The sequence below is a fragment of the Canis lupus genome, chromosome 10 (genome assembly GCF_048164855.1).
Source record: "Canis lupus baileyi chromosome 10, mCanLup2.hap1, whole genome shotgun sequence".
In the NCBI taxonomy this organism is placed as follows: domain Eukaryota; kingdom Metazoa; phylum Chordata; class Mammalia; order Carnivora; family Canidae; genus Canis; species Canis lupus.
The window spans coordinates 27369548-27383267 of NC_132847.1; the positions used below are offsets into that span (position 1 = coordinate 27369548).

The following is a 13720-nucleotide window of genomic DNA, read 5'->3' on the forward strand; positions in this document are numbered from 1 at the left end:
CTGCATGTTGGCAAACTGAAGTTAAAAAAAAAAAAAATCCAGAGGTATTAAGGAATTCATGTTTGGGAATCAGCACATTTTCATTACTTGCAAACTAAAGTTTATTTAGGTTGAAAGGCAAACTGTTGGGATTGTCTTCAGCTATGTCATGCCAACTTTATGAACAAGGCACACATGCACAAATGCTCTGCGCTATTTCAATACCCCGACAGCTCACCAACCATCAACCAACACAAAGCTCTTGGATCTAATTTTAGGCTAACTGGCTTTCAATCAAGAATGAATTTCAATTTCAATTTCAAAGCTGCAGATCAGTTACAGCTCCACTCCACCACTGTATCAAAGATACTGTATCAGCCAAATAACACTTCCCTAGGTGACATTCTAAAACGCTACTTGCCACCCCTAGGAAATCTGCCTGAATAGTTATACAATGTCTTGTTTTTTTGACAATGTCCAATACCTTGCTCAAGACCCTATTCATCTGCTTACACCATGTCCCACTTCAACATTTACTGTGTTGTTCTGTATTTACTAACATGGATCTGGAAATGATTCATATCAATCCAGGGTTGTGTGAGACCATGTTCTCATTGTATCACACGTTTCTTCCAAATGTCCTGTGTCCAACTTATGGAAGATATTTGATGAAGCTTCTAAGCTGACTGGTTAGTAGTTAAAATGCATTTATGGGCTTCTTTTTCATATACTTAGATGTGAGTTTGAGGAAAAATCTAATTTAAAGGCCCCAAATACAGCAGGGAAAAGACAATCTTTTGTTTTGACTGGGATCATTCTCCTAAAGGGGACCTTAGAGGATATCAAATAAAATGAGAAAACAAAGGAGCATATGCCCAATATTCCTGAGTTATCTGCATGACAAGAAGTTATCAGGCATCTGAAAATGGAAAGATAGTGACAAAAGACAAAGCATAAACTGGATGAAAACTTCATGTCTGAAAATTACTGTTAAGAGATACAGAACAGGGCAGCCTGGGTAGGTCAGCGGTTTAAGCGCCTGCCTTCCACCCAGGGCGTGATCCTGGAGTCCTGGGATTGAGTCCCACATCAGGCTCCCTGCATGGAGCCTGCTCCTCCCTCTGCCTGTGTCTCTGCCTCTCTCTCTGTGTCTACCATGAATGAATAAATAAAATCTTAAAAAAAAAAAAAAAAAGATACAGAACTTGGAGGGTTTAAAAAAAAAAGAACAATGCAAACTTATAAAGCATCCATTAACATACAAATTAAGTAGATAAAAGAGAAAGGGCTGGATCACAGAAAATGTGATCAGTGTATAATGTATAAGAATGAAATCTGTTTTCATCTTTGCATCTATGAGAATGATAATAAATAAAATCTTAAAAATAAAATAAAAGTTAACAGATAACATCCTCTAGGTGCCTGGGTGGCTCAGTTGGTTAAGTGTCTGCCTTTGGCTGGGGTTGTGGTCCTGAGGTCCTGCAATAGAGCCCCTCATGCTTCCTGCTCAGTGGCGGGGGGGCGGGGGGTCCTGCTTCTTCCTCCCCCTCTGCCCCTCCTCCCCACTTGTGTTCTCAAAAACAAACAAAACAAAACAAAACCTGTCTGTTCAGAAAGTGACAAAAATATGAAAAAATGGATGTTTCCATCTTAACAGACAGCAGACAGGGTTTAAAGTGTGTCCAGTGGTATAAGATAAAGCTGCTATCAAAGGGAACCTTCATGTTCTTTGAGGAAAGTACCCACAAGAAACCTTTTTTTTTAAAAGATTTTATTTATTCATCACACACACACACACACACACACACACACACACACACACACAGGCAGAGGGAGAAGCAGGCTCCATGGAGGGAACCTGACGTGGGACTGGATCCTCTGTCTCCAGGATCACACCCCAGGCTGAAGGCGGCGCTAAACCACGGAGCCACCCGGGCTGCCCAAGAAACCTAATTTCCAACCTGTTGGAAAGGAGAGGAGAGCCTTGAACCCCTATAATCACTTCTCCTCCTCATTAAGATAAGAGACATCTATAGAATGTAGCCTATGAGAAGGTTTTATTCTGAGATTGCTAGAGAATTCATTGGACTCTGAAGAAATTTCTGCTCTTCACCTTCTCAGTTAGACAGTTCCAGCAGTGGGTCTAAGGAAAAGAGGCACATTTCTCCTGAATCTTCAAATACGATTTAAGGCCATTCAGCCCTGCTGCCAAACTTATTTAAGTTTTCTCACAACAGAGGCAGAGACAGGTAGAGGGAGAAGCAGGCTTCACGCAGGGAGCCCGACATGGGACTCGATCCCGGGTTTCCAGGATCACGCCCTGGGCTGAAAGTGGCGCAAAACCACTGAGCCACCTGGGCTGCCCAGGTGAATGTTCTATTAAACAATAATTTTGGGATCCCTGGGTGGCTCAGCGCCTGCCTTTGGCCTGGGGTGTGATCCTGGAGTCTCTGGATTGAGTCCCGTGTTGGGCTCCCTGCATGGAGCCTGCTTCTTCCTCTGCCTGTCTCTGCCTCTCTCTCTCTCTAATGAATAAATAAAAAAATCTTAAAAAAAAAAAAAATCAACAATAATTTTCACTTGGAGTAGGTATTCAAACACATTTAATATAAAACCATATTAATAGCCTGTCCATCTTATTTGTCTCTATGGTTAAAATAAGCCCATTCATCTCACAAAATTACTTTTTTAAAAATTAGACTCAACACCAGGGCATGGAGCCTTATAAAAGGGCTTGAACTCATGACCCTTAGATTAAGAGTTGGATGCTTAACCAACTGAGCCACCCAGGAGCCTCTCACAAAATTACTTTTAATCCAACACAATGTGAAAAATTCTGTATAGATTTTAAAAAATGGCTATGTGCTATAAGAAATGTATTTGGTCTTTGTCCACAGCTTTTTTTTTTTTTAAGGTTTTATTTATTTATTCATGAGAGACACACACAGAGAGAGGAAGAGACAGGCAGAGGGGGAAGCAGGCCCCATGCAGGGAGCCTGATGTGGGACTTGATCACGGGTCCCAGGACCATGTCCTGGACTGAAGGCAGGCGCCAAACCGTTGAGCCACCCAGGGATCCCCTGTCCATAGCTTTTGACAAAGCTTCTAAAGCCCTTAAAATGTTCTGGGTGATGGGTTTTGCTATTCATAAGGAATATCTATGGAGTACACCTGAGTTTATGATAACAAAGTGACTTAAGGGTGGGGCCACTGGGATCACCAGGAAGACTACCTAACTGAGGGCTGGAACTTTCAGCTCCATCCACAGATCTCTGAGAAAGGTCTGGTGTGGAAGGAGAGTCTGCAGATTAAGTTTTACAAACTCGTAAGTAAGATTTAGTGAACTTCTAGGTTGGTAAACCCAGGCGGTATGCCCCAGTTCCACAGCAACAGAAGTTCTTGTACTCAGATGCTTCTGACCCTCACCCTATATAATCTTCATTTGTATTCTTTATAAAACCAGTCAATGTGGGGGCACCTGGATGGGTCAGTGATTGAGCCTCTGCCTTTGGCTCAAGTCGTGATCCCAGGGTCCTGGGATTGAGTCCTGCACCAGACTCCCCACAGGGAGCCTGCTTCTCCCTCTGCTTATGTCTCTGTCTCTCATGAATAAATAAAATCTTAAAACAAAACAAACAACCCTCCCCCCAGTCAACGTAATAAAGTGTTTCCCTAAGTTCTGTGAGCCACTCTAGCAAATTATTAAATCCCCAATTTAATGCCCATAGGTCAGAAATAGGGGAGGCCCAGACTTACCATAAAAGGGGGCAGTCTTGTGGGACTGAGCACTTAACGGGACAGATGCTAACTTTATGTAGTGCCAGAATTAAACTGGAGGACACCCAGCTGTTATCCTCTAAGAACTGGAAAAATGCTTAATGTGGGGGAACCCCCTTTGCCCCATCTGTTATCAGAACTACTTAGAGGAGAAAAGAAGCTATGTATTTCAGGAGAGGAAAAGCAGTCAGTAAGCTAGGTTGTTTCTATTTCCTTCAAAGTCAAAGTACCTACAAATTGCTTCTAACTAAACAGTAAGATTTTAAAATGCCCAAGACCACCACAGAAGACCCAAATAAAGTCTACAAACTGGGCAGATCTTAAAACATGGGTTATCTGACTAAGATTATTTCTGAAATATACAAGGTTCCTTGGTCAAGTTAAGTAAAAAAACATTCGAACACTCACAGATGCAACTTAGCCCAAATTATCCTTGTCTGTCACATTTACCACTGCTCTTAACTAGAACAGGCTCTGGCAATGATTTTATTACATGAAAATTATAAATCTCCCAGCCTTATATTTGGAGCTACTTCTTGCTGGTTCAGAAAACATCAGCAGGAAAAAAAACACCAAAATTTCCCACCCATCTTTCTTTTAAGATATATTCACCTGCTTTAGTTCCTTATCCAAAATATCCACAACCACAGTTCCATTCACGTGGCTCTAGTTCCAGTTCTGGCTTATGTACACATTTGTCCTCATTCAGCCAACGGTGAAGAATGTACCAGGAGCAATCACACACCAGGAAGAACTTCCACTAAACCTTAAGTGGGATTTATGTATACCAAAAGTAGTGGCAGGTTATTTTATTAACATACAACCTAACATTCTATTAGACTTACATGAGACTAAATAGGTATGTTCCACAAACCGAAATTTAAGTTATACGTGTAATACTTCTTTCAACTCAGAAAATTAAGTATGACGAGGGCTACAAAAGCCTCCACCAAGTTCCCTATTTTAGCCATTTTGGCTCTTACGAATGCTCTTCCAAAGACATGACAACATTACGATAGTCTGTTATACGCGCCTGGGTGGCTCAGTTGGCTGAGCACCAGACTTGTGGTTTCTGCTCAGGTCCTGATCTCAGGGTTGAGATCTAGCTGAGCCCATTGTGGACTCTGCTCAGTGGGGAGTTTGCTTCTCTCTCTCTCTGCCACCTCCTCCCCCAACCCATGCTCTCTTTCTAAATAAATACAATCTTTAAAATAAAATAGTCTATTATAGCTTAGATTACAATTTGAGTGAACCCAGCCTTGTGTTTTTGGAAAAAAAAAAATATATTCAATGCATTGTGTAACACAATGCTTCAAGTCCTGAGCTCTGCTACACTTCAGACACCAAGTTATTTCCCTCTCAGCCTCAGTTGCCTTGGCTATCAAAAGGTGGCAATACTTCTTGTGAGGATTAAATGAAATAGTGTCTTAACAGTGTCTATAATATACTACACACTTAATAATTATTGTGCTTAGCAACTTCATTCTGTTCAGATGTACTTAATTACTGGGTCCATTTTGCAGTGGTTCCCTTTCAAAGCTACATTTGGGTGATATTATCAAGAGATAGTCATAAACCGACTCTGAATTTCAAAATTACTCTTATCCCAGCATTTCTTATAGTTACTGTTAAAAACAAACCAATCTGGTTTTCGTGCCCAGAATTCTATACTGCTGGGAGAGTTAAAAAAGAAAACAACAAACAAAAACCCCACAAAACTTTATTTCAAAAACAATTCTATAAATCCAACACTAAGTTTTACTAGTGCTAATAACCATGCTTGAAGACCTCAGTTTTCTCCTTCAGCCCAAAGGCTACCTGCAAACACCAGCACACAGATTGTCATCCAGTTTTTTAAAGGTCATGACATTTCTCCTTAAAATATTTTAGCATTAGGTAAAGAAAACATTTCTCATCATACAGTATGATGATCTGAGTCTGATTTTAATACAATATAGCCATGAACACGCAATCTTCCTATTTCTGAAAAGAAACTGATATGTACTGGGAAACTTCAGAGCCAAACTGAATACAGTTGTGGCTCCTTACTGATACCCAGAGATGGCAAAGATTTAAAATTTTCATGGGATCAAAATGCAATCAAACCCTGAATAAAGGCAAAGCAGGACATGATTATCAACCACATTATTTGTTTAAATGAAGACTACTCCCAGATAGTTTAGACAGCTTAATCCTTATCTAAAATGTTCAAACTAACTCCATCACTTAGAAGAAAAGTTATGCATAAGAATTTCATTTTAAGTGTGCTTAAAACTTTACTAATCAAAGGGATAAAGCCTCTAAAAGCCTTGAAGAGGAGCTTAAAAGTTTCAGGTAGCTAGGTAACATGGCTAGGGACAAATATGAGAATGAGCTTCCTTAAGCAGAAGGGAATACTGTTACTACACAGTGTTATTTTTTAACGTCACTACACTCAGACAGCAGGGAAACTACCGTCGTAAATGTACACTTTAGACTTCTGCAGAGAATATCAGGTATGCAGATTCTAATGCCCCCAAAGTAAAGTAATAAGAGAACAAATATACAGGTCATATCCAACTTTAAACACTGCAACAACAATCCATAAAAGCCATACTCAATTGAAAGTAACACAACAGAAGATCCTAGTGAAATAAAAGAATCTAATTCTTGGTAGTGCATCATACATAATGGGTCATGACCTGTACTACCTACCCCCCCTTGTAAAATATGCTCACACTTGGGGACTAATTATTCAATCTAACATATATGGCAGAGAACCACTTGTGTTCAAGTTCCTGTAAGATTATTAAATAGGTCTGAGTATTTTATTAAATTCAAAGAAACAAACTTAAGAAGTAAAAAATAAGCTGCTACTTTCAATTTGTACTAGGGAAAGGGTTAGCAAAAGCCCAAGTCGCTAAACTGAGAGCCAAACTTTCAGGAGCTTCATCTCAAGCAGGACTGTCACTAATTTAGTAAGTACAAAACACAAGGCAAAACCAATCTATTAGCTCAGGGCCGTCCATGTAACTAAGTACACCTTATTTCATATAGTAACAATTAAAAGCTTGATTAATTCTATCACTGCAAACCAACCAATCAAGAACAGCCCTGGGATGGAAACCAGAATGTCCAATTCCTGCCTTGAAAACAAACTTTCAACATAGCCTGGAGCAAGGCACTCTGCTATTCTAAGAATGCTCAGACATACAAATATGTAATGTTCCAAACGCCTTTTTTTTTTTTTTTTTTTGGGCCACTTCCTGTAAGCAAAAAGTTCCTATAACCAGGAAAGGAACAAAATAAGTAAACTAAAAAAATGGGAATACCTCTGACATACATTCCCAAAACAAGTAATTCTTTTTTAATCTAAAAAAAAAAAGCACATACAGCCAGTTTCAATGTAATCTTCCCCTGGGCCCACCCAGAAAACTTACAAAAGGAGACCAAAAGCCCACCTAATTCAGTTCTAAATTTCAACAAGCATTAGTACATCAGGCACCTCTATCCCTGGAAGTTCCAGAGAAAGGCCGAAGAGGACCCTGTAGTTAACAGTTCACTTCAACGGCCTCACAATCCAATTTCTCCTGAATATACAGATACGCATTCGTCAACCAAAATCTTCTCTCTATCCCCCCCTTCCCCCCGCACACGTTGGCATTTTCATTTCATAGGTGGATACTGTAACAGCTAACACCAGGAAACTCCGGGATAATTAGAGGATTTGGGGGAAGTCATCTTGGGAGTGTTGGAAGACCCAGAGATATCAGGAAGAGTCATAAAGAGGTTGTCCCTCACCACCTCTCCTTCCTGTCCCATCCAAACTTCACCCATACCGGTATTAGAAGACCGGGAGGGGGAGGCCATTTTAATGAGACCTGGCTAAGAAACGTGAAGGAAGAGAGGAGGAAATCAGGGAGGGGCGTTCGGAAAGGAAGGCCGAGCCCTTTTCCCCAACAGCACCCGGGCAGGGTGGCAGCACCTGGAGCTAGAAGAGAGAGGTGCTGGATTCAAGGGTCTGGGAGAGATTCAAAAGTATCAATGGCCTTCCACGAGGGGGTCAAGTGGTCCGAGCCCCGGGAGCGGGGCCCCTTACCCCGAAGCAGGGGAAGGACCCCCTTCTCCCGCCAACCGCGCAGACCCTCGCCCCTGGGTTGGGGGCTACTACCCAGAGATCCAGAAGGCGGGAGTTGACTAGTGCCTGGTTCTCATCCGGCCATGCGGCGCGGGGGCGGCCATCCTGAGGGGTCCGGGAACCAAGAGGGCACGGGGGGGCCGGACGCGGCGCTCACCCGCGGGCCGCCTCCAAGCTCTTGATGAGCTTCTTGATCTTCCAGATCTCCACGTTCCTGTCGGCAGCACTGGGGTCGTCCGCCATCTTCTCGCCTCCTCCTCCCTAGAGCGGCCCGGCGGGGCCCGGAGACACCAAGACCACAGAGTTAGCGCCGCCGCTGGGGCAGAGCGGCCCCCTTCCTTGCCACCCCCAAGAGGCCCTCTTCTTCCCGCCCTGCGCGGTCCGCCGCGGCGGTCGCTGGCCTTTCCCTCCCTCGGCTTACCTAAGGGCCCAGTCCTGGGCGGCAGCGGCTGCTCCTCCCCGGCGGCGGCTCCGCGGCGGCGGCTCTGACGTAGGACACCGGCTCCCTCTCTCCAGGCAGCTGCATGTGTTGCAATCCGCTCACATGGGGCCTGTGACATCACTTCCTCCGCCAGAGGCTGAGTGGAAGTCAGCGGGCGGAAGGGAGGGGGCCGGTGCGGAAGAGAGGAAGCTCTGAGCGCGCCGCGACTTGCCATTGGCTCTCTGCGCCGCGGCCTACAATAAGCTCTCTGATTGGCCTCAGTGGGGCCGCGCTGCCTTGTGAGGTAGGGCCCGGGGCGGGGAAGTACCGCCTTCCTTCCGGTCCGGCGAGCCGAGCGGAGGCAGCGGGCGGAAGCCGGTGGCTCTCGCGAGGATTCATTCAGCTACCCGCCAGCCTCCAATGGGGGTGTTTTTTTAAAGGGCGAGGCGCCGGCGTCGTCGTCTTTTCGGTCTGTTTTTGGTGAATGGAATGGGCATCTGGAAGTCTACGACGCACGGCGAGGCGCTCGGGCCGGGACGCACGGTTTGAGTTGCGCCTACGAAGTCTCGAAGAAACGCCTCAAGCTTCGTGGGTTGATAGCTGACGACGTGCTCCGGCCGACGTGCGTCAGTCAGTGTTCGCGGACTTGTGCCAGGCTCCCAGCATGGGTGTCTGGGTCAGGAAACTTTCCCCGGGTGGTCTGGGACCCCGCCACCCGCAGGGGCAAAGGAGGCGCGTTTCGTCTCTCCTCAGGGCTAGGATTGTTCAGTTTGGACCTGGAACCTTGTGGGGGCGGGAGGGGAGAGTGGGGGCTGCGGGAGGTTGGAAACCTTGAGGTACCTGAATAGGTCACCAAGGGTTTAGGTTTAGTCTGAGCTTTTGAGAGTGAAGGTGGGACGGTGTTGAAGCAATATGGGCAGCTGTATAAATTAGAACTTTATCTTTTTGAGTTAGGGTTTTTAGTTGACTGTGTGTGAATTTGTTCAAATATTTGGGCCCAAACTGTATGGCAGACCCGGTTTCTCTGAGGATGCTGAGGTGAACTGTCTATAACGGTGCTTACCTCCGTGGAACTTTCAGTTTCGTTGCGACGGCACTTGTGATTGTATACTTTTGTATAATAAATTAGCTGCATAAAAGCGTAGTTACTGTAGTAAAAGAGGGCCTAATTTTGGAATGAGACCCAAAGAATGAGTAGGGGTTTATCAGGAAGGAGCATAACACGTTTTAAAAAAAAAAAAAAAAGTGTGCATAAAAAGCCAGTGTGTTGAACAAGAGCAGGAATGGGTAAAGTGGCTTGAGGAGCAGAGGACAGTCATTTAGGGCCTTGAAAGCCAGGTTTAGGAGTTTGGCCTCTTACTCTTGACCTTGGACAGCTTAAAGAATTTAAGAAGTAGGGAGATGACATGAAGATATGGTTATGTTTTTAAGGAGATGGTTCCGTTTGGATTGGAAAGAGCAAAAGTGGAAGCCTAGGGATCATTTTGGCGGCTGCAGTCATTCATGTGAGATAATTGTAGCTTAGACTAGGGTGAGGATAGTGCAGACAGAGGTCAGTGATACACAGAGGGTTAGAATGGATAGGACTGGATGATGGATTGGGTGTGGAGAAAGCAAGACTGGGGGCAGCCCGGGTGGCTCAGCGGTTTAGCGCTGCCTTCAGCCCAGGATGTGATCCTGGAGACGCGGGATCGAATCCCACGTCGGGCTCCCGGTGCATGGAGCCTGCTTCTCCTTCTGCCTGTGTCTCTGCCTCTCTCTCTCTCTCTCTCTGTCTTTCATGAATAAATAAATAAACCATCTTTAAAAAAATTAAAAAAAAAAAAAGAAAGCAAGACTGTTTCCAGAGTATGAAATGGTTACATTTACTGAGAGGGGAAAGATGAAGAGCAGGTTTTGGGGGATGGTCGAAAGTTTTTTCTTGGGCCTGTCAAGTTTGAGATTGGTGATGTCAGGCAGTTGGATTTGTGTGGACTTTGACTCCTTTTTCCATCTTACCTCTACTTTGCTCACACCTTGGAGATGGGGGTATCCCCATTTAATCGATTGGGAAACTGAGGCAAAGAAAGGTGAAAGGGATTTACTCAGAGTCACACAGCTAGTTTATGGCTTCTAGACTCCACGTTCATTGTCCAGTGCATTTTATCATGCAGCAGCCCCATTACCTCTTTTGCCATAAGGTGAGGATGCATTTTCTACATGGGTAAGTCTCTTCCCCAGCAAATTAATTCCCAGGGTGGAATCTTTTCTTTAGGAACCATTTTGTAATTCATGGCATATGTTCATTTATTACATAATAGTTACTGTACTTCTGTGTGCCATTTTCTGTGCTTAGTAGTGGACTTTCTTAAGGTAAATCATCATAAACACTGTTACTGACTGGGTGTGTACTATGTCCCAAGCTTTTCCCTGCTTTGTTTCCCTTGCCCGAATTCCTACTTTCTTCAGTTGGTTGCCTTGATCTACCTCTCTTCGTTTTTATGTTTATAGGATTTCTTCAGGTCCATGTCTCATGCTTTATAGGCTTTCTAGACCAACTCACAGGCTTGCTTTTATATGTGATTCACCCTGAAGTAAGATGGTGACATCTCAGAATTGCTGTTGGTCAGCCTTTAAATCCTTCAAACTTGGTAATCACTGAGATATGTAGCTTGTTTCTTGGAAACTTTAGTCCCAGGTAGTTTAACTGTAGCTCCGGAAGCTTACTTGCCTAGTTGCTGTAAATTCACCATCTCTGCATTTAGAATTGGAAACCAGTGTCTTAGAGGCAAATCCTGGCATTGAGCTCTAGCAGAAGGGTTTGGAGGATAATAGAATAGGGATGCTGTTTCCTTCATCAAAGAAGAGGGTTTGAAAATGCAACCATGACCATCTGTGTTCAGGAAGAACCTCCTGTGACATAAGAGTGATACAGATTTTATCAAAATGTCATATGATGAGAATAGAGTATATAACCTCTCTAGACAAAGGTGGTCCTTTTCTGAAAAGTGAAGGATTTGTACTTGACCTCAGAACTTCTTCTCCAGGTTTAATGTTAGATAATAAAGTTAAATATTGAGATATAGATAATATTCCTAGTTAGTGGTGCAGGTCAGGGAGGGAAGGAGAAATGGATTGTTTTGATGATGTTGAAAATATCAATAGCAGCTTGAGAACACAATGCCATTAAGTACAGAATGAGATAATTGGTTGCCAGTGTGCAGACCAGTTTTAAGAGTAGCCAAGGTGAAGAAAGCAGAGGAGGAATGGTTGTGGAAAGACTTACTAAAGGCTGTACCCTTTGACTCTTCTGGAAGTCAGTGGGGTTGTTAAAGGAAAGATCTCTGGAGCTAGGAAGCCTTAGGATTGAACCCTGACTTTGCTCCTTACGTTGGGCAAGTCACTTAAATCTTGCAGAATCTGTGTTTTTAAAGATGGGGATGCTGTCTGTTGTGTGCAGTACCTATGTCAATAGTGGATGTTAGTTCTCTTTTTAGTTTCTCCTAATATGTTCTGTCCTGTTCCACTGTTTTCAGTATCCATCTGTTGACCTGTTACACTACTTCTAGCAAAAATTGAAGTTGAGAGCCTAAAGGTAGAGCAGGTCCAAATTACAATTCCTAGGGATTTTTTTCTCCTGGTGAAAAGAGGAACCCAATAAAATGGTCTGTGGGATCTTTTTCCCTGTTTCAGTGGCTGGTGTGTTAATAAGTGTTAGAAATTTGGAACTTTTCACAGCTAGAGGGTAAAATATTGGGGATTTATGTGGGGAGGGTTGTGTGGGTGCCAAGGAACAATTGTGGTGGTTTAGGGCCTAGAAATTGGGCCTTAGGCTGGTCAGCATCTGATAGTTCTTGGATAATGCCTCCTTTATACTTACTGTGGCCATGATATCAATCACAAGTGTCTTGTTGCTTTGTGGCAGGATTTTTATGTGATTTGGAAACTATTCTTGGGCTGCAGCAAACTTTTTGAAGCCTCAACATTGTGTTTGTCTTAGCTATCACAAGGGTCTCTAACTAGATATACTTATCCCTGTTTGTTCCTTCTCTGTTACTGTTAAACATTGTCAATTTGCCCAGCTTGGAGTTGTCTGTTATATACAAGGGTCCCATGGTTATAGATAGAAAAGCAGGAATTTCCTGATGATGTTTAATATTTAATAGCTTAGGGCAGCCCCGGTGGCTTGGCGGTTTGGCACCGCCTTCAGTCCGGGGCGTGATCCTGGAGACCTGGGATCGAGTCCCATGTTGGGCTCCCTGCATGGAGCCTGCTTCTCCAACTCTGTCTGTGACTCTGTGTCTCTCAATAAATAAATAAAATCTTTAAAAAAATATTTAATAACTTAAGGAGAGAAGGTCTTTTTTTTTTGCTATTGCCTAGGTGAGTAGTCTGAGGAGGGCACAGGTATCATCCAACCCAGGTAAGACTTAGGGAAGATTCCCCTTGGAATATCCTTAATGTTTATTGGCTTCTAACTACTGTGGTGGGTACAATATTAAAATTTGGAGATCTCAAGTTCTATGTTCATGGCTTTTTATTTACCCTAACTAATAAACATCCTGATAACTATTTATAGTATAATGAATTATTTTTTCCTGGGTATCTTCTTAGTTATGTGTTTTCCCTGTCTTTGATCGATCAGAGTTCCATGTAAGATTTATTTAGGGGCTCCTGGGTGCCTCAGTCAGTTAAGTATCTGCTTCAGTTCAGGTTGTGATCCTGGAGTCCTGGGATCCAGCTGCATGTCAGGCTCCCTGCTCAGTGGGGAGCCTGCTTCTCCCTCTGCTGTTCCCCCTACTTGTGCTCTCTTGCACTCTCTCTGTCAAATACTTAAATAAATATCTTTTTTTTTAAATAGGATTTTATTTCAAAAGAAAAAAAATTGCCTAAAAATAGTTAAAAATAATTTCTGAGTTAGGCTATCTGTGAAGTGGGATGTCTGGATGGCTCAGTTGGGATTAAATGTCTGACTCTTGATTTTGGCTCAGGTCATGATCTCAGAGTTGTGAGGTTGAGTGGGGCTCCTCAATTAGTGGAGGGTCTGCTTGTCCCTCTCTCCCTCTGCCCTCCCCCACCTCGTCTTGTGCGTGCACTCTCTCAAATAAGTAAATCTTAAAAAAAAAAAAAAAAAGTGTGTAAGTGCTTACCACTTCATGAAGTAGGTGAAGATCAATAAAGAACATGTCTAATCTGCCCTCAAGGGATCCCTGGGTGGCGCAGCGGTTTGGCGCCTGCCTTTGGCCCAGGGCGCGATCCTGGAGACCCTGGATCGAATCCCACGTCAGGCTCCCGGTGCATGGAGCCTGCTTCTCCCTCTGCCTGTGTCTCTGCCTCTCTCTCTCTCTCTGTGACTATCATAAATAAATAAATAAAATTAAAAAAAAAAAATCTGCCCTCAAGTTCTTGGATGTACTTAAGCATGATGAATTTGAAGAATGCAGTTC

The 13720-nt window shown here is 43.6% G+C and overlaps 1 protein-coding gene and 1 long non-coding RNA gene across 3 annotated transcripts in view; one reads left to right on the forward strand and one right to left on the reverse strand.

The window, feature by feature from the left end:
- The window catches only part of ETF1 (eukaryotic translation termination factor 1), a 32294-nt gene extending 23835 nt beyond the window's left edge, over nucleotides 1-8459 (reverse strand). The window contains exons 1-2 of one of the 2 annotated variants that reach the window (XM_072841217.1): nucleotides 8295-8459; nucleotides 8031-8134 (exon numbers count right to left, since the gene is read on the reverse strand). In XM_072841217.1, coding sequence (XP_072697318.1) covers nucleotides 8031-8116 — 86 coding nt within the window. In that variant the 5' untranslated portion in view covers nucleotides 8117-8134; nucleotides 8295-8459. The remainder of the gene's footprint in view (nucleotides 1-8030; nucleotides 8135-8294) is intronic. The other variant, XM_072841216.1, reaches the window with a different exon arrangement.
- On the forward strand, nucleotides 8037-13425 carry LOC140641416 (uncharacterized). Its single transcript, XR_012037920.1, has 2 exons — nucleotides 8037-8598; nucleotides 8735-13425. It is a non-coding gene; the product is annotated as an uncharacterized lncRNA (long non-coding RNA).
- The last annotated feature ends 295 nt before the right edge of the window (nucleotides 13426-13720 follow it).